The sequence below is a fragment of the Triticum aestivum genome, chromosome 3B, assembly GCF_018294505.1.
Source record: "Triticum aestivum cultivar Chinese Spring chromosome 3B, IWGSC CS RefSeq v2.1, whole genome shotgun sequence".
Classification (NCBI taxonomy): domain Eukaryota; kingdom Viridiplantae; phylum Streptophyta; class Magnoliopsida; order Poales; family Poaceae; genus Triticum; species Triticum aestivum.
The window spans coordinates 841,788,143-841,809,672 of NC_057801.1; the positions used below are offsets into that span (position 1 = coordinate 841,788,143).

The window sequence follows — 21,530 nt, forward strand, 5'->3', positions numbered from 1 at the left end:
AATATGAGTCCTATAAGATATTTTGAAATGTTTTTGTTCATATTTTAAACCATTGAAATGCAATGACCATCAAGTTTGAATGCAAATAGGATATGTGCTTGCCCAAGTGGCCATGTTTGCAGGTAACACCTCCGAGTGGCCTATGTTTTGCCGGAGTGCTGATTAATTTCAGTTCCGGCAAATTTCAGGCGCTCGATATGTCCTTTTTCCCGGATAATTAACTTTTCAGGAGAAAAATCATCTGATCGCATTTATTACTGATCTCGAGAATTACAATATGTATTATCAAACTCCTCCACATTATGGTCAATACGTGCCACTAGTGCACGTGTTAAACTATGAAAACATCCATGGAGATGTCATGGTAAGATTTTTTACTATTACGACATATGTGCATCTTTTGTATAAATTCTTCTAAAACTGAACTACATTGCTAACTACGAAGTTATTACTATATTTTTCAACAGAAAATCCCATCAGATTGTGTGCCTCATCTGATGTTTCAGAAAGGTCGCCTTGATGTTTTGAACAAATGGCCAGGTCATCCTAAGAATCGCTCATGTTCATATCGGATTTCTAAAACCGATGAAGACATGACAATCAAAGATTGGAAAAAAATGTATGGTCAATCGTAGGGAGCTAGTTGGAAGCAACGTTTTGCGAAGGGCAAGAATTGGAGACAGGATAATCTTCATTCTCCATAATGGAGAGTCGCGGCCTATCTTATTTTATGATATTTTACCTAAGAGAAGGTAGTAGGTCCTATGAGAGAGAAGTAGGTCCTAGGTACAATGTGTTATTATGTGGTACAATGTGTTAGAGTTGATGATGATGAGGAGGAGTTGTGATTATGATTAGTGACCAACTTGCTATATGATGTCTCATTAATGAAAATGTTGATCATGAGGAGGTGTTATATGACAATGATGTATTATGATGATAAGTTGTTAATGATATGATGATGAAATTTATTATATCATTGGGTGAAAGAACCGCAGTTTAGTTTCAAGTGGATGTCCATCCACCTTAAACTAGTCCACGGTTCTTTCACGCAGTGATGTAATAACTCATTATGATGTAAAAACAATCTCTAAATTACTATTGTATGAAAAACATGTATAAAGGTGTATGAATACAAAATAAAATAAAAAAATAGAATACGAAATAATAGTAGTAGCGCGGGCTGCCAGAAGCGCTACTAGTAATTACCAGTAGCGCCCTTTCCAGGAAGCGCTACTACTAAGTGGATATAGCTGTAGCGCGGGTGGACCCATGCTACTGATAGTCTTTAGCTGTAGTGCCGTATCAGTAGCGCGGTCACTCGCGCTACTGATATGCCAAAAACCCGCGCTATTGCTAGGGTTTTCCCTAGTAGTGTTATTGTATGTTAATCATGCTGCTAGTATTGGTGTTGAGAAATGTAATCGCTTCTCTAAACTTGTTTGTCGAGAAAGTCACAACAGAAGAATTAGCAGATATAACCATTAAATCTGAAGAGGCTTCTGGTAGCAAGGGTGGCATGGACCAAACATCAGAGGGATCTGCAAGGTATGCATCGTTATATTGTCTGTATTGTGATTGTTTCTTCTTCATCAACTTATTTCTCAGCTCATGAATCGTCTTTACTGCAGCATACCAACTCTTGTTCCTGTTGAAGAGATACAATCACTGGCTCCCGAACAGAGAGCTAAGATGCTTCTTCAGGTTCACTTTCATCACCATCTCTTGCCCTTGAAGTTGACTGTCCTTTGCAATGCGAAAAGGCATCCAGCCAAACTTCACCCGGACATTGCTTATTTTGTACGACCACTACCCATGGACCTAAATGCTTTTCTATGCAAGGAAAACCAGCTGAGGGGAATGTTTGAGTATGCTAGAAGGTAACCAGACTCTTAACCTATCTTTACTAGTTACTTAGTTTCATGCAGTCGCATCAATTAGGAACTGATCTGACACATAAGCCAAATTATGCCGTGTTTACTGTTACAATCTGATCTGCCTCCCCAAACGGAAACAGTTGCGGCTGGCGAAAATGCTTCAGTTTGCACATTTCATTAACTATAGATAACTATAGAAGAATGTCGAGGAACAGGAGCTTGCTCTTGCTTCCCCTTACAAAGAGGTGTATTTTCGTCATGATGTTATTTCTAATACATCATGTACTATTAGAAAAGAATGTCTTCATGATTTTTTCAACTGATAGTGCATAGGAATACGTTCTCAGTTTTACATTAATTCAGCCACTTAAACAAAGTGATTTGGGACTTGTATTCTGCCAGCAAGAAACATCTTGTTAACAGATGAGTACCATTTTTGGCATGTTCTGTTTGCATTTTATGGATACCATCAGACTTTTTAAGGCACATGATACTTATTATGCACTTTGCATCATGTGTATGAATGCAAATCCAAATTGTTTGTCCCCACGTTAATTTTACTGCATAGCCCGATCCCACAACATCACAAACTCATGCTGTGGTGATCTGTTGACTATATGCTGGAACTAAATCTGTTAAGAATTGCAATAGGTGCACCTTCAAAGATCATCTTCAAAAGCACCAGCAGACCGAAAAGAACCTTCTAGTAGCCCAAACTCTTGCATTGAAAGTACTCAGCAACGCCAATGTTCACCTAGTGTCGATGGATATGCCGGTGACCTTCAGCATCGACGACGCCTCCGGCCTGTGCTGGCGATTCAGCAGCGAGATCCTGAGCACTTCGAACCCCTGCCTGATCACCATCGTGGCGGATGGGCATACCTCGGAACCACTGGATCTCACTATCAAGGTGAACTCTGAAGACACGGCGTTCGGACTGAACCTCCTGAACAGAGTCCTTGCGATCATAGAGTGAAGGGGCACTTTTGAGTTCTGCAAGTTTGGTTCGAATGCTACTTTTGTGGATACTGTAAATCATTGTACATTATTTTGAATGCCGAGGGCCTAGAGTAATCCGACCGATTGTTGTACATCTTTTTACCACCTTGCTGTTGTTACAATAGCATTGTAATGTTGACGATGACACTGTGAGTAATGACATGAGATTGCTGTGGGAGCAATAAGTTCCAGAGTTATAACAATAATTTTTGGCTTATGATGACATTGTACAATTGATAAATCCAGTTGTATATACAGTAGGGATTAATGGCTACATCTCAGACAAACACAGTAAAAGCAGAGCTTGGCACACAATGATTTTCCTTCCAAGAAACTAGTAAAGAGAAGAAAGTAACTGCTAGAACAAATAAGCATGTCAAAAACCAGGTAGTATCCAAGCTAATGATATAGGCCTCACTAAGCAGCGCCGGCCATGGCCTCCCCAACCCCAAGCAACCCCGCCGAATTCTTCGACAGCCGCCGCCGGAGGGGCTCCTTGCTCAAATTCTTGGACCGTCGGTGCTGGCAGAGGCTTCATGACGTCTTCCATGGGCGGAGGCTCTTTCTGCTCGAACAGTTCCGGGTAGTGCGAGTGCCACTCTGCATCGGCCGGCATCTCCATCTCCATGTTAGGGGTGGCTTCTTTGTTCGCCGCGCCGGAGTCTTGATCGAAGGCTGTCGTCGTCATCGTGGGTTCCTCTGCATCCGTTGGCTCTGGCTCGTCCTCTTTGGTAAGGATGTCCAACGGAGATGGCAAGTTCTTGGTAAGGATCTCCAATGGAGATGGCAAGTTCTTTGTAACGGTCTCCACTGGCTCTGGCAAGTTCTTGGTAAGGGTCTCCAATGGAGATGCCAAGTTGTTAGTAAGCATCTCCACTGGACATGTCAACTTGTTGGTGAGCATCTCTAGTGGCCATGGCAGGTTGTTGGTTAGCATCTCCAGTGGCCATGGCAGGTTGTTGGTTAGCATCTCCAGTGACCATGGCAGGTTGTTGGCTAGCATCTCCAGTGGCAATGTCAAGTTCTTGGTAAGCATGTCCTGTGGATATGTCAAGTTGTTGGTAAGCATCTGCAGTGGAGATGGCTTTTCCATGGCAAGCATCTCCCATGGCTCTAGTTCGTCCTCCATGGTTACCATCTCCCATGGCTCTGCCTCGTCCTCCATGGCAACGATCTCCCATGTCTCTGGTCCGTCCTTGGCGAAGACGTGCTCCAATTGCTCCGGCTTGATTTCCATGGCAAACATCTCCAATGGCTTCAGCTCCTCCGTTGCATCCGCGGCGATGTCGTGCTGCCCACGGCGCCGCCTCTTAGACGACCGGGCGGCCTTGCTGGACTCCCCGCGCTCCTCCACGTCGTCATCCGCCACCGTCCTCGTCGTCTGGTGCACCCTGCAGAGCACCCTGACGCCGTTGGCGCCGGTGGCCGCCGGCAGCACGGTCCCGAACTCCTCCATGAGCCACGCGGTCTTACGTCCGCGCGCGTCGAGACTCGAACGCCTGCCGGTGCCCGGCCTCGGCGACGGCGACCCGCTTACCGTACCCGTGCCACGTGCCACCGCCCCGTACGGCGCGGCTGGCCCGGCCGCCTACGGCGCCCTTCCAGCGCGCGACGCAGAGGAAGTACCAGTTGCCGTTGTCGTGGCCGAAGCGCCAGTGCCGCGACGTGAGGGCGGCCGGGTCCTCGCCGTAGACATCGGCGATGCAGACGATGCCCTGGCGCTCGCCGACAGGCGTCTTTCCCGGGTCGGCCACCCAGGGGTCGAGGTAGTAGATGATGAGCTCCTCCTGCGGCCCGGCGGCGCGTGACCCATGCCAGCCATGGCTTAGGGTACTTGTTTTTATAGGATCAGGATTCAGGAGTAGGGGGGCTTGCGGTCCGCCGTGTCGGCGTCGGCGACGAGATCCATCGCAGGTGCTGCGGGAGGGGGCGGGGTTTAGCTAGGGTTTGGAGACCGGCAGGGATCGGGGTGCGTATTGGAGGAGGACGTACGATGGCTGGCTTATTATAGATGCTGAGTCGGTCTACAATTGATCAATTGCAACCGACCTTAGGTAAAAAAATATACTTTTATATATGTGAACTTTAATTTTTTTGTATAGAAAGAGAGATTTATGTTTGGTATAATATACGTCAACATTTTCTCACATTGCAGCACATAATATTTGTTTGCGAGTCAACCTGTGGTTGAATTGGTTAGGTGGACAGTGGTATCCCCAACCCACCAGGGTTCAAATCCTGGTGTTCGCTTTATTTCTGGATTTATTTCAGAATTTCCGGCGATGTTCATAGGGATGAGTGTATGCGCGTGTATATGAGCGCTTGTGTCTGTACTGATGCTCAATCAAAAAAAAGCATATAATATTTGTTTTCTTTTCTAACTGATGATTTTGCAAAATTATTTAAAATATATATAAATTTCGAGATGTTTGGTAGAAACACGGTGCTTGTCAATGGGCGATGCTAGTTGCCGGCTCGTTTACGTTTTCCTTCAGACCGACTAGCTCATGGACCGGACAAGACTCGAACAGAGTTCCACTCTTCTCTTCCTCTATTTTTTCAAAACAAAGGCAGCATGATTCCTTATTACTTGATGATATCCTGTGCGTTGTTGTGGAAATTGGTTGCAATATATCTTAATTAAATTTTATTGTGTAAAATATAATATTTAGAGTCATGAAATTTATTAAAAATACATATGAATTATTAGATTTGATCATGTATAGTTGCAAAGTATTTTTTTGAATACAAATAGAATAATAGAATGAAAAATCGTGGCTCCTCCCTTTGTCTCTCCTCCAAGAAAAGGAGGCTAGGGTTTCTGCCTCCCGTTGGCATCGCCGCCGATCTCCCACGTCTCCTGTGGCCTTAGGGTCATGGGTGCGCGCTGGATCTCGGCCCTTGCCGGCGGGAGGGCTCCGTTTTCAGGTGCTTCTTCAAGTTTCGTTAGGGTTTGTGTCCTGCTCAAGAAGACGAGACGCCGGCAGCTTCTTGAAGATGGAATAAGGTTCTCTCCGCCTAGCCCCCGTCCCAATGGTGTGTCTAGCATCGTGGAGGGCGTGTGGAGGTGTGTCTCCGGCGGATCTCGCGAGATTTGGTCGGTGGTTGTCTTTGGTGGATCTGTTCGGATATGGTCTTTGTTCGTCTTTGTTCATGTGTCTTCAGGTTGGATCCTTCCGATCTAAAATTCTCTTCATCGGCGGCGGTTGTTGTTCTGGGGCGTTGGTCCTATGGGACCTTAGCATGACGACTTCCTGACTGCCTACTATAACAAATTGTGTCTGGCTCCGGCGATGGAGGGACGAGTATGGCGGCGCGCCTTCGGCCCGCTTCAGTGCTTATAGTCGTCGCTAGGTGGTCTATGAATCTGGATGTAATTTTTATTTTTTCAGGTGTTCGTTGTACTGCCATGATTGAAGATAAATAGATCGACAGTTTCCCGCAAAAAAAAATGAAAAATCATGAATGGTTGCATTTGGTGGTGGATCTTTTTCATGCATGGGTGCATGTTGAGGTAGGTCATGCAAAGATATCACAATGCTCACGGAGGAAGCCGACGACCTCTATTTCCTACTATGAAAACTTTGATTTTGCCACTCTAGATTTTGCCATTTTTTCTTATGCCACTCTGACGTCTGACATTCATTTCCACCACTGTTAGCTTTTGACAATGTATCACGACTGCCATTCCGTGGCAAAAGAAAAAAAATCATTTCACTCTTGCCACTCTGAAACTTTTGACAATGTATCGCAATTGCCACTACAAATTTTGTTTTTGCCATAAAATTTGGCAAAGCCTAGAGTGGGAAAAAAATCCTTTATTATTTGGGATTGAGGTCATCAACAATCTCAGCCGTCTTGTTTGGGTCGTGGGGTGCACTTGAGCTTTCTCGGTGCCCGTTGCCGACTGGAAGGACGAATCTAGAGTCAGTTTCTTAGCCCGAGCCATCTCTTTTTTTGCGAGAAAACTTCCAATCTATTCATCTTCAATCATGGCAGTGTTGGGGAACGTAGTAATTTCAAAATTTTCCTACGTACACGCAAGATCATGGTGATGACATAGCAACGAGAGGGGAGAGTGTTGTCCACGCACCCTCGTAGACCGTAAGTGGAAGCGTTATGACAACGCGGTTGATGTAGTCGTACATCTTCACGATCCGACCGATCCAAGTACCGAACGTACGGCACCTCCGAGTTCAGCACACGTTCAGCTCGATGACGATCCCCGGACTCCGATCCAGCAAAGTGTCGGGGATGAGTTCCGTCAGCACGACGGCGTGATGACGATGATGATGTTCTACCGGCGCAGGGCTTCGCCTAAACTCCGCGACGATATGACCGAGGTGGAATATGGTGGAGGGGGGCACCGCACACGGCTAAGGAACGATCTTGAAGGTCAACTTGTGTGTCCTGGGGTGCCCCCCTGCCCCCGTATATAAAGGAGCAAGGGGGGAGGCCGGACGGCCCTTGTGGGCGCGCCAAGGAGGAGGAGTCCTCCTCCTAGTAGGAGTAGGACTCCCCCTTTCCTACTCCTACTAGGAGGGGAAAGGAAGAGGGAGAGGGGGAAGGAAAGAGGGGGGGCGCCGCCCCCCCCCCCTCCTAGTCCAATTCGGACCAGAGGGAGAGGGGGCACGCGGCCCACCCTGGCCGCCCCTCTCTCTTTCCACCAAGGCTCATGTGGCCCATTATCTCTCCTCGGGGGGTTCCGGTAACCCTCCAGCACTCCGGTTTTCTCCAAAAACGTCTGGAACACTTCTGGTGTCCGAATATAGTCGTCCAATATATCAATCTTTATGTATCGACCGTTCCGAGACTCCTCGTCATGTCTGTGATCACATCCGGGACTCAGAACAAACTTCGGTACATCAAAACTTATAAACTCATAATAAAACTGTCATCGTAACGTTAAGCGTGCGGACCCTACGGGTACGAGAACTATGTAGACATGACCTAGAACTATTCTCGGTCAATAACCAATAGCGGAACCTAGATGCCCATATTGGTTCCTACATATTCTACGAAGATCTTTATCGGTCAAACCGCATAACAACATATGCTGTTCCCTTTGTCATCAGTATGTTACTTGCCCGAGATTCAATCGTCGGTATCCAATACCTAGTTCAATCTCGTTACTGGCAAGTCTCTTTACTCGTTACGTAATGCATCATTCCATAACTAACTCATTAGCTACATTGCTTGCAAGGCTTATAGTGATGTGCACTACCGAGAGGGCCCAGAGATACCTCTCCGACAATCGGAGTGACAAAACCTAATCTCGAAATATGCCAACCCAACATGTACCTTTGGAGACACCTATAGTACTCCTTTATAATCACCCAGTTACGTTGTGACGTAGCACCCAAAGTGTTCCATCGGTAAACGGGAGTTGCATAATCTCATAGTTACAGGAACATGTATAAGTCATGAAGAAAGCAATAGCAACATGCTAAATGATCAAGTGCTAGGCTAACGGAATGGATCATGTCAATCACATCATTCTACTAATGATGTGACCTCATTAATCAAATGACAACACATGTCTATGGTTATAACCATCTTTGATTAATGAGCTAGTCAAGTAGAGGCATACTAGTGACTGTATGTTTGTCTATGTATTCACACATGTATCATGTTTCCGGTTAATACAATTCTAGCATGAATAATAAACATTTATCATGAAATAAGGAAATAAATAATAACTTTATTATTGCCTCTAGGGCATATTTCCTTCAGTCTCCCACTTGCACTAGAGTCAATAATCTAGTTCACATCGCTATGTGATTTAACACCAATATTCACATCTGCATGTGATTAATACCCATAGTTCACATCATCATGTGATCAACACCCAAAGGGTTTACTAGAGTCAATAATCTAGTTCACATCGCTATGTGATTAACACCCAAAAGAGTACTAAGGTATGATCATGTTTTGCTCGTGAGAGAAGCTTAGTCAACGGGTCTATCATATTCAGAGCCGTATGTATTTCGCAAATATTCTATGTCCACAATGCTCTGCACGGAGATACTCTAGCTAATTGCTCCCACTTTCAATATGTATCCAGATTAAGACTTAGAGTCATCTGGATTGGTGTAAAAGCTTGCATCGTTGTAACTTTTACGATAGACTCTTTTATCACCTCCATAATCGAGAAACATCTCCTTAGTCCTCACTAAGGATATTCTTGACCGCTGTCCAGTGATCTACTATTAGATCAAAATTGTATTCCTTTACCAAACACAGAGCAAGGTATACAATAGGTCTGGTTCACAGCATAGCATACTTTATAGAACCTATGACTGAGGCATAGGGAATGACTTTTCATTCTCTTTCTATTTTCTGCAATGGTCGCGTCTTGAGTCTTACTCAACTTCACACCTTGTAACATAGGCAAGAACTCCTTCTTTGACTGTTCCATTTTGAACTATTTTAAAAATTTATCAAGGTATGTACTCATTGAAAAATCTTATCAAGCGTCTTGATCTATCTATATAGATCTTGATGCTCAATGTGTAAGCAGCTTCACCGAGGTCTTGCTTTGAAAAACTCTTATTCAAGTATCCTTTCATGCTATCCAGAATTTCCATATCATTTCCAATTAACAATATGTCATCCACATATAATATTAGAAATGCTACAGAGCTCCCACTCACTTTCTTGTAAATACAGGCTTCTCCAAAAGTCTGTATAAAACCATATGCTTTGATCACACTATCAAAGCGTTTATTCCAACTCCGAGATGCTTGCACCAGTCCATAAATGGATCACTGGAGTTTGCATACTTTGTTAGCACCTTTTGGATCAACAAAACCTTCTGGCTGCATCATATACAACTCTTCTTCCAAAAATCCATTCAAGAATGCAGTTTTGACATCCATTTGCCAAATTTCATAATCATGAAATGCAGCAATAGCTAACATGATTCGGACAGACTTAAGCATCGCTACAGGTGAGAAGGTCTCATCATAGTCAACCCCTTGAACTTGTCGAAAACCTTTCGCAACAAGTCGAGCTTTATAGACAGTTATATTACCATCAGCGCCAGTCTTCTTCTTAAAGATCCATTTATTCTCAATGGCTTGCCGATCATCGGGCAAGTCAACCAAAGTCCATACTTTGTTTTCATACATGGATCCTATCTCAGATTTCATGGCTTCTAGCCATTTTGCGGAATCTGGGCTCATCATCGCTTCCTCATAGTTCGTAGGTTCGTCATGGTCTAGTAACATAACTTCCAGAACAGGATTACCGTACCACTCTGGTGCGGATCTTACTCTGGAAGACCTACGAGGTTCTATAGTAACTTAATCTGAAGTTTCATGATCATCATCATTAACTTCCTCACTAATTGGTGTAGTAGTTACAGGAACAGATTTCTGTGATGAACTACTTTCAAATAAGGGAGCAGGTACAGTTACCTCATCAAGTTCTACTTTCCTCCCACTCACTTATTTCGAGAGAAACTCCTTCTCTAGAAAGGATCCATTCTTAGCAACGAATGTTTTGCCTTTGGGATTTGTGATAGAAGGAGTACCCAGCAGTTTCCTTTGGGTATTCTATGAAGACGCACTTCTCCGATTTGGGTTCGAGATTATCAGGTTGAAAACCTTTTTCATATAAGCATCGCAACTCCAAACTTTAAGAAACGACAGCTTATGGTTACTTCTAAACCATAGTTCATACGATGTCGTCTCAACGGATTTAGATGGTGCCCTTTTAACGTGAATGCAGTTGTCTCTAATGCATAACCCCAAAACGATAATGGTAAATCAGTAAGAGACATCATAGATCGCACCATATCCAATAAAGTGCGGTTACGACGTACAGACACACCATAACGTTGTGGTGTTCCAGGTGGCGTGAGCTGTGAAACTATTCCACATTGTTTTAATTGAAGACCAAACTCGTAACTCAAATATTCGTCTCCGCGATTAGATCGCAGAAACTTTATTTTCTTGTTACAATGATTTTTCTACTTCACTCTGAAATTCTTTGAACCTTTCAATTATTTCATACTTATGTTTCATCAAGTAGATATACCTATATCTGCTCAAATCATCTTGTGAAGGTCAGAAAATAACGATACTTGCCACGAGCATCAACACTCATTGGATCGCATACATCGGTATGTATTATTTCCAATAAGTAGTAGCTCGTTCCATTGTTCCGGAGAACGGAGTTTTAGTCATCTTGCCCAAAAGGCACGGTTCGCAAGCATCAAATGATTCATAACCAAGTGATTCTGAAAATCCATCTTTATGGAGTTTCTTCATGCGCTTTACATCGATATGACCCAAACGGCAGTGCCACAAATAAGTTGCACTATCATTATTAACTTTGCATCTTTTGGCATCAATATTATGAATATGTGTATCACTACGATCGAGATCCAACAAACTATTTTCATCGGGTGTATGACCATCGAAGATTTTATTCATGTAAACAGAACAACAATTATTCTTTGACTTTAAATGAATAACTATTTTGAAATAAACATGATCAAATCATATTCATGCTCAACACAAACACCAAATAACATTTATTTACTAATCCCGAAAGTATTGGGAGTGTGCGATGATGATCATATCAATCTTGGAACTACTTCCAACACTCATCGTCACTTCCCCTTCAACTAGTCTCTGTTTATTCTGTAACTCCTGTTTCGAGTTACTAATCTTAGCAACCGAACAAGTATCAAATACTCAGGGGCTACTATAAACACTAGTAAGGCACACATCAATAACCTGTATATCAAATATACCCTTGTTCACTTTGCCATCCTTCTTATCCACCAAATATTCAGGGCATTTCCGCTTCCAGTGACCATTTCCTTTGAAGTGTAAGCACTCAGTTTCAGGCTTTGGTCCAGCTTTGGTCTTCTTCATGGGAGTGACAACTTGTTTGCCATTCTACTTGAAGTTTCCCTTTCTTTCCCTTTGCCCTTTTATTGAAACTAGTGGTTTTGTCAATCATCAACACTTGATGCTCTTTCTTGATTTCTACCTTCGTCGATTTCAGCATCACGAAGAGCTCAGGAATCGTTTTCGTCATCCCTTGCATACTATAGTTCATCACGAAGTTCTAGTAACTTAGTGATGGTGACTAGAGAATTCTGTCAATTACTATCTTATCTGGAAGATTAACTCCCACTTGATTCAACCAATTGAAGTACCTAGACAATCTGAGCACATGCTCACTAGTTGAGCGATTCTCCTCCATCTTTTAGCTATAGAACTTGTTGGAGACTTCATATCTCTTAACTCGGGTATTTGCTTGAAATATTACCTTCAACTCCTGGAACATCTCATATGGTCCATGACGTTCAAAACGTCTTTGAAGTCCCGATTCTAAGCCGTTTAAGCATGGTGCACTAAACTATCAACTAGTCATCATATTGAGCTAGCCAAACGTTCATAATGTCTGCATCTGCTCCTGCAATAGGTCTGTCACCTAGCGGTGCATCAAGGACATAATTCTTCTGTGCAGCAATGAGGATAAACCTCAGATCACGGATCCAATCCGCATCGTTGCTACTAACATTTTTCAACACAATTTTCTCTAGGAACATATAAAAATAAACATATGAAAGCAACAACGCAAGCTATTGATATACAACATAATTTGCAAAATACTACCAGGACTAAGTTCATGATAAATTAAAGTTCAATTAATCATATTACTTTAGAACTCCCACTTAGACAGACATCTCTCGAGTCATCTAAGTGATCACGTCATCCAAATCAACTAAACCATAACCGATCATCACGTGAGATGGAGTAGTTTTCAATGGTGAACATCACTATGTTGATCATATCTACTATATGATTCACGCTCGACCTTTCGGTCTCCGTGTTCCGAGGCCATATCTGCATATGCTAGGCTCGTCAAGTTTAACCTTAGTATTCTGTGTGTGCAAAACTGGCTTGCACCCGTTGTAGATGGACGTAGGGCTTATCACACCCGATCATCACGTGGTGTCTGGGCACGACGAACTTTGGCAACAGTGCATACTCAGGGACAACACTTCTTGATAATTTTTAGTGAGAGATCATCTTAAAATGCTACAGTCAATCAAAGCAAGATAAGATGCATAAAGGATTAACATCACATGCAATCAATATAAGTGATATGATATGGCCATCATCATCTTGTGCTTGTGATCTCCATCTCCGAAGCACCGTCGTGATCACCATCGTCACCGGCGCGACACCTTGATCTTCATCGTAGCATCGTTGTCGTTCACGCCATCTATTGCTTCTATGACTATCGCTACCACTTAGTGATAAAAGTAAAGCAATAACAGGGCGTTTGCATTTCATACAATAAAGCGACAACCATATGGCTCCTGCCAGTTGCCGATAACTTCGGTTACAAAATATGATCATCTCATACAATAAAATATAGCATCACGTCTTGACCATATCACATCACTACATGCCCTGCAAAAACAAGTTAGACGTCCTCTACTTTGTTGTTGCAAGTTTTACGTGGCTGCTACGGGCTTAGCAAGAACCGTTCTTACCTATGCATCAAAACCACAACGATAGTTCGTCAAGTTAGTGTTGTTTTAACCTTCGCAAGGACTGGGCGAGCCACACTCGATTCAGCTAAAGTGAGAGAGACAGACACCCGCCGGCCACCTTTAAGCACGAGTGCTCGTAACGGTGAAACCAGTCTCGCGTAAGCGTACGCATAATGTCGGTCTGGGCCGCTTCATCTCACAATACCGCCGAACCAAAGTATGACATGCTGGTAAGCAGTATGACTTGTATCGCCCACAACTCACTTGTGTTCTACTCGTGCATATGACATCTACGCATAAAACCATGCTCTGATACCACTGTTGGGGAACGTAGTAATTTCAAAATTTTCCTACGTACACGCAAGATCATGGTGATGACATAGCAACAAGAGGGGAGAGTGTTGTCCACGTACCCTCGTAGACCGTAAGCGGAAGCGTTATGACAACGCGGTGGATGTAGTCGTACGTCTTCACGATCCGACCGATCCAAGTACCGAACGTACGGCACCTCCGAGTTCAGCACACGTTCAGCTCGATGACGATCCCCGGACTCCGATCCAGCAAAGTGTCGCCGTCAGCATGACGGCGTGATGACGATGATGATGTTCTACCGGCGCAGAGCTTTGCCTAAACTCCGCTACGATATGACCGAGGTGGAATATGGTGGAGGGGGGCACCGCACACGGCTAAGGAACGATCTTGAAGATCAACTTGCGTGTCCTGGGGTGCCCCCCTGCCCCCGTATATAAAGGAGCAAGGGGGAGGCCGGCCGGCCCTTGTGGGCGCGCCAAGGAGGAGTCCTCCTCCTCCTAGTAGGAGTAGGACTTCCCCTTTCCTACTCCTACTAGGAGGGGAAAGGAAGGGGGAGAGGGGGAAGGAAAGAGGGGGGGCGCCCCCCCCCGTCCTAGTCCAATTCGGACCAGAGGGAGAGGGGGCGCGCGGCCCACCCCGGCCGCCCCTCTCTCTTTCCACCAAGGCTCATGTGGCCCATTACCTCTCACCGGGGGGGTTCCGGTAACCCTCCGGCACTCCGGTTTTCTTCGAAAACGTCTGGAACACTTTCGGTGTCCGAATGTAGTCGTCCAATATATCAATCTTTATGTCTCGACCATTTCGAGACTCCTCGTCATGTCCGTGATCACATCCGGGACTCCGAAAAAACTTCGGTACATCAAAACTTATAAACTCATAATAAAACTGTCATCGTAACGTTAAGCGTGCGGACCCTACGGGTTCGAGAACTTGTAGACATGACCTAGAACTATTCTCGGTCAATAACCAATAGCGGAACCTGGATGCCTATATTGGTTCCGACATATTCTACGAAGATCTTTATCGGTCAAACCGCATAACAACATATGTTGTTCCCTTTGTCATCGGTATGTTACTTGCCCGAGATTCGATCGTCGGTATCCAATACCTAGTTCAATCTCGTTACTGGCAAGTCTCTTTACTTGTTACGTAATGCATCATTCCGTAATAACTCATTAGCTACATTGCTTGCAAGGCTTATAGCGATGTGCATTACCGAGAGGGCCCAGAGATACCTCTCCGACAATCGGAGTGACAAAACCTAATCTCGAAATACGCCAACCCAACATGTACCTTTGGAGACACCTGTAGTACTCCTTTATAATCACTCAGTTACGTTGTGACGTTTGGTAGCACCCAAAGTGTTCCTCCGGTAAACGGGAATTGCATAATCTCATAGTTACAGGAACATGTATAAGTCATGAAGAAAGCAATAGCAACATACTAAACGATCAAGTGCTAGGCTAACGGAATGGGTCATGTTAATCACATCATTCTCCTAATGATGTGACCTCATTAATCAAATGACAACACATGTCTATGGTTATAACCATCTTTGATTAATGAGCTAGTCAAGTAGAGGCATACTAGTGACTATATGTTTGTCTATGTATTCACACATGTATCATGTTTCCGGTTAATACAATTCTAGCATGAATAATAAACATTTATCATGAAATAAGGAAATAAATAATAACTTTATTATTGCCTCTAGGGCATATTTCCTTCAGGCAGTACAACAAACATCAAAAATAATAAAAATTACATCTTGAGCCGAAGGCACGCCGTCGTCATCGTCCTTCCCTCACCGGAGTCGGGCACAACTTGTTGTAGTAGACAGTCGGGAAGTCGTCCCCATAAGACCAGCGCACCAGCACAGTAACCGCCGCCGATAAAGAATAACGTAGATCAAAAGGATCCAGCCCAAAGACACACGAACATAGACGAACAATAACCAGATCTGAGAAAATCTACCGAGGATAGATCCATCGGAGGAACACCTCCACACGCCCACCAAAGATGCTAGACGCACCATCGGAACGGGGGCTAGGTGTGGAGACCTTTATTTCAACTTCAGGGAGCCGCCGCTGTCTTAGCTTCCTGAGCAGAATACAAACGTAGCAAAAATCAAAAGAACGACTAACAAGGGAGCCCTCCCGTCGGCCCTTGCCAAGATCTACCACGCCCCCATGGCCCTAGGGCCATCGGAGGCGAGGCAGACCTGTGACGGCACCAGCGAGAGGCACAAGCCCTAGCTTTTTTTTGGGAGGAGGCGGCGGCTGCGTCATGTGCATCTGAAGGGGCCTTAGCCCGAGGCATCTCAATTGGGACAATAACAAGCTTATAAGTAACAAATTACGTTTCGGCTGCCAAGTTAGCATTTTTGTTAGCTTTTTTTTGCATGCTTTGGGTTGCCAGGGATTGTGATCACTCCTTTGGGACCCAGCATTTTGATATTTTTTTAAAACGGAGGCAAAAGCTTTGCCTCATTCATTAAATAAGAGAGAATATAGTTTGTTATAAGCAACCCAGGCCCGGCCCTGAGGGGGCCAGGGGTGGCGACCGCCCCGGGCCCCTGAAACCAAGGAGCCCCCATCTCTGTACTCGAAATCACTAATTAAGGAGTACTCCTTGCGGAGATCACTCCAACTTCCCTAGGTTACGATAAGTGGCGCGCTGCATGTGCGCCAGTTGTCGCAACCTGGGAGTTTTCCCTTTTTTTCGTAGATCCATTTATTCAAAACGTTTTATCTCTTAAACCGTGCGTCCAAATCTCGAACCGCTTTCGCCGTTGGATTCCTCGCGTCGAGATCTTCAAAACTAGATCCCATGTTGATAGGTTTTGACGAACTTTTTTTTCATGAAAAAACCGGACAAAAGAAAACAGACAAAAAAACCAAACAGGGAACACAGACATTTTTCCCTTTTCGAAAGAGGTACGCCTATGCCTCCGACAAAATCACAACCGTGCCTCTCGCGGAAGCAAAACCGTGCTTCTAGCGAAAGAAAAAAAACAGAAAACACATTTTTTTTCCTTTCCAAAAGAGGCACGCCCGTGCCTTTCGGGAAAGCACAACCGTGCCTCTCGCGGAAGCAAAACTGTGCCTCTTGCGAATGAAAAAAACAGAAAATGCGTTTTTTTTCCTTTCGGAAATAGGCACGCCCGTGCCTCTCGCGGAAGCACAACCGTGCCTCTCGCGAAAGAAAAGAATACAGAAAACAAGTTTTTTCCCTTTCCGAAAGAGGCACGCCCGTGCCTCTCGCAAAAGCACAACCGTGCCTCTCGCGGAAGCAAAACCGTGCCTCTCGTGAAAGAAAAAACAATTTCGTTTCCAAGAGGCACGGCCGTGCCTCTCGCGAAAGCACGACCGTGCCTCTCACGAAAAAAAAACGTTTTTTTCAGAAAAAAATTATATTTTTCGAAAAAAAATTGGTTGAAAAGCTAGGGAAGACCGGTAGAAAACCAAAACGTAAAAAAAACTGGAGAAAAAACCGAAAACTCGTGCGGAAAAATAAAAAAACAAAATCCAGAGGGAGCGTCCAGAGCGCGACACGTGGCGAATGGCTGAGAGCGTCAAGTGGCGCTGATCGTTGCGAGGCTTCCGAAGCAGCGCTCGTTAATTAGTTGCTTCCCTCTGTACTGCGTACAGCCCAAGCAATTTCACGCAGCAGCAAAGTCCATCGGCCTGGATTAACTCGGGAAAAGGAAAGTGTCGACGTTAGCGATCTGATGCATCGTATAGCCGCCGAGGTTTCTCCCACATCTCGCACAGAAAACAAACGCTCGATCTTTTCTTCCCCAGTTCTCCAAATTTTGTATCTAGGTTTTCTATAGTTCTTCTCCAATGCCCCAGCCGGCCAAAACGGCAATTACTCCTTACTCTCCAAGAACTCAAGATCTAGCAATCAAAAGGAACACGGCACCAGTGCTCTCCCAGAAGTTTTGCTCGATGGATCCAGTACAAAATCGATCTAGGTTTGTCAAATATGTTCTTTCTTTACCTAGCATGTATTCAAACGAAAACCTTTGTTCCCGTGTATTTATTAAAAACAAGAAAAGCACCATATGCATTCATAGATTATTTTCGAATGAAGAACCGTAGGTGTTGTATACCCATTGGTAATTTTGGATTTTTATTAATTGGACTCCTGGACATAAAATGATAAGCTTTCTTGATCGGCTCTTGTAAGGGTTTAGATACATGTGTTTGCTTTTACAAAAGCTGCTACAATGCATATATATTTCGATCCTTAAATTTAAATTTATCCAAATGTAGTTAAAAATTTCATTGTTTTGTCCGAAACAGATTTCAAAATTTACAAAATTTTGAAAATTTCCTATGTTTCGAGGTTCATTGAAATTTTCTTGCTATCAAAATTCGAAACCTGGGCGCCACGTCAAGCGCCCGGGATGACAGTTGAGCTAGGTGTGGGTGTGCGCGAGTTCACGTGAGTCGTGACCGGCACAGAGACGATGAAGCAGGATAAGTGCACTAGCTTCTGTGTTGCCGGTGGCGCCCCTCCACATTGTTGAGAGAAACAACTGGTCATGGTTGACCTGTCACCGGACGCGCCGTACAGCTAGCAGTCCTCGTGGCGACGCACTATCGTCCGTCACGTAGAACAACAGGACGGCCACTTCGTAGTTTGAGATGTACGTCATCAACTTTGCCCTCGAAGACCACGATGGCCCCAAGATGCCGACCACCTTTAGCACCAGTGTGCCGGGATACACCTGCATCAACGTCACTAATGTGTCGGTGATGAGGTCCATGGTCGACGAGCAGCGACATGAACAAGTTCCGCGTAAGCATTTTATTCTTTCTTCTTGCCAATGATCCACTGTTTTGTGACACGATGGAATCTAGTGGTGTGGCACCCTAACCCCCGGAGCCTAACGTAGCTCTTCAGTTTCAGCTACCATCCCCTCATCCAGTACAGCACCATCAGTAAGCACACTAGCGATGGAGATTCACTAGGGCCAAGGGGGGCTATGGCCCCATACCCTAGAGAAATTATATGAAATATTGTGGTTTGAAGATTACCATCTTTTAAGTTGAATTTGTCCTTTTAGCCCCCTTAACTCCGCTTTCCCCCCTCAACTGTGTCTGTCTAGCTCCATCACTGAAGCACACAATCTTCGACATGGTTAACTAGCACTGTCATACTTGTTTACAAAGCAAGAGTGAGTAAGAATGTGTGGCTTGCAAAACAGAAGTAGAAATCAAAGAGTCCTAACGGATGAACAAAATACATACATGAATATTAAGATAGACGAAAAGGGAGTTCAATACAGGTACCTACGGCCACCTCTTCAGAAGGGGCTTGTTTTCAATCTCTGCGAGCTGGCCTTGCAAGTCCTCGACAAACTCGGTGTACATCTAGTCCGACTCATGCAGCATAAATTCCTTGAGACTTAGGAGATATGGTAACCCACACAAGAACCCAACACTGGGACTGCCCCAACCATAATACTGTAGGAACTCAAGCTTAGGGGTTGCTCCTTCTTCAAATCCCACCAGCTTGAGGTTTAGTATCACACACACCCGCAGCACCTTCAGGCTCGGGAATGCCTCCCGACGAAAACTGAAGCGAATCCCTTCACCAACAAATGAGTCAAACAATAGACGTAGGGTGGCCAGGTTTGGTAGATCCCCAAGGACTTGTACGGTTGCATCATGCTCTGATATCATCGACCCCTCTAGCTGCAGCTTCATGAGATTTTTGAGCCCCTGGATCCACTCCGACAGTTTAACCAGGTTGCCCATCAACTTGACGCTCTGCAGGTTTTCTGTAGGTGAGGATAGGCCATCCAAGAAGCATGATAAACTTGTCTCTCCGTGTGACTGGAGCGACAATGACTCCAGGATGGTGAGAAGAGCAATTGTTGAACACAACTCTTGTTGTTTCTCTTGTTGATGCCTGTCAATCCTAACTTGCGCAACTGGGTGAAGCTTTTTATATCTTCTGGAACAACCTGGTCTTTAGTTTCCAAATCACTCTCGGCACTTCAACACCACCTGGATTTCTTCCTCCTGCTACATAATAAGGTAATATCCTGCAACAGAACATGGTGCATACATACTATGTTCTCAAACTCACACTATGCCTCGGTTGTTTAAGTTGCACCCTTCCTCCAATGTGAAACAAGATTTTCCTATGTAGACTTCGAGATGGCAATTTCAGGAATGAGATCATGAACATGGCAGGAGTCAATTCCTTTCCTACTATAAATTGATTGTTGAGATGGTAGGATCATGCTCCTACTTATGAGTTCCATGAAGTAACCATCCAATACTTCCTCCACAGACTTGCCACGCACCTCACTTGAGTAACCCTCTGCAAGCCACTGACACACTAAGCGTCTCCTTGTGATCTGCCGGTCTTTAGGAAAGATGCACTACAAAAAATAGACACATCCATGACATTTTGGGCCGAACGAATTTTTTTCCTGTCATACATATGACACTTCTGTGACGATAATTGTGACAAAACCCGGTATCATCCTAGATGTGGTGGGCTCCTACTTCTATGACAAAAATCATGACAGAAAATGGGCTTTTTTTCCTGGGCGGGCCGGAGACGCAGCTGCATGACATTCTTTGGACCGTCCATGACGGAAAAAACCATGGTAGAAGCGAGGGGGAGGAAAATTTCAGGGAGTTGCCGGTTACAGTGGGAGGTCGAGGGCCGAGCGATGCGCGTTTCTCTCATACACGTGCGAGGCGTTGGCTCTAACTGAACCCGAGCGAGGCGTTGGGCTCTAACTGAACCCGAGCAATGGCACTGCAAGCTACGCGTTACTGAACCCGAGCGATCAATCGATGGCTGTTAACTGAACCCGATCGAGCGATTCCTTCGCTACTGCTGCTAACTGAAGCCGATCGATTGGATGAACAGTGAGCGTTGCGTGGGGGGGGGGGGTTGGATGAACAGTAAGCGACGGCGTTGCCTCTGGATGAACAGGACCCCGTGGTGTGGAGGGCTGGATGAAAAGTAGACGGTGGAGGGGTGCCCATGGAGGGGTGGTTGAACAGGACCCCGTGGTGTGGAGGGCTGGATGAACAGTAGATGGTGGAGTGCTGGATGAACAGTAGACGGTCGAGAGGTGGTTGAACAGTAGCCGGTGGAGTAGCGCGCGGTGGAGGCTGGATGAACAGGAGCTTGTGGAGGCTGGAGGAGGTCGACGGTAGACCGTGGAGGCTGGAGGAGGTCGACGGTGGAGATGAACATTATCCCGTGGAGTCCCATTTTGCGGTACGTCACACCCCTCCCGGTGAACAGGACCCCCGTTTCGACCGTAGCGCTCCAACACAAGTCCGTTTCTTCCGTTTCGCGGTACGCCACACCCCTCCCGATCAACAGGACCCCCGTTTCGACCATAGGAGGTCCGTTTCGTCCGTTTTGCGGTACGCACACCCCTCCCGATCAACAGGACCCCCGTTTCGATCGTAGGAGGTCCGTTTCCTCCGTTTTGCGGTACGCCAGGCCTCGTTTTCATCTCCTGTTCCGTCCAACCCTCCCGATGAACATGACCACGCATTCCGTTCCGACCCAGCCGGTTGGCTCCCACGCGTTTCGTTGCCTCCCGATGAACACGACGCATTACGTTGCCTCCCCATGAACACGACGCATTCCGTTGCCTCCCCATGAACACGAGCCCTCGCCGTACGTATGCGCGAGTAGGCGTTCGAGACCCCGCCCGTATGTACACATACGTGGCCATATTTTCTTTCTTGCATCCTGGCCGTTGTACGTACGTGTACATGCTACGTGCGCGCCTCTACTACGACACGTGTGCGCCTCTACTACGACACGTG

General features: G+C 45.3%; 1 protein-coding gene across 1 annotated transcript in view; it reads left to right on the forward strand.

Annotated features, from left to right (window-relative positions):
• LOC123068109 (AP3-complex subunit beta-A-like) overlaps nt 1-21,530 on the forward strand; it is a 47,474-nt gene that overhangs the window by 1,624 nt on the left and 24,320 nt on the right. The window contains exons 2-3 of the mRNA XM_044490596.1: nt 1,451-1,548; nt 1,632-1,880. Coding sequence (XP_044346531.1) covers nt 1,451-1,548; nt 1,632-1,880 — 347 coding nt within the window. The remainder of the gene's footprint in view (nt 1-1,450; nt 1,549-1,631; nt 1,881-21,530) is intronic.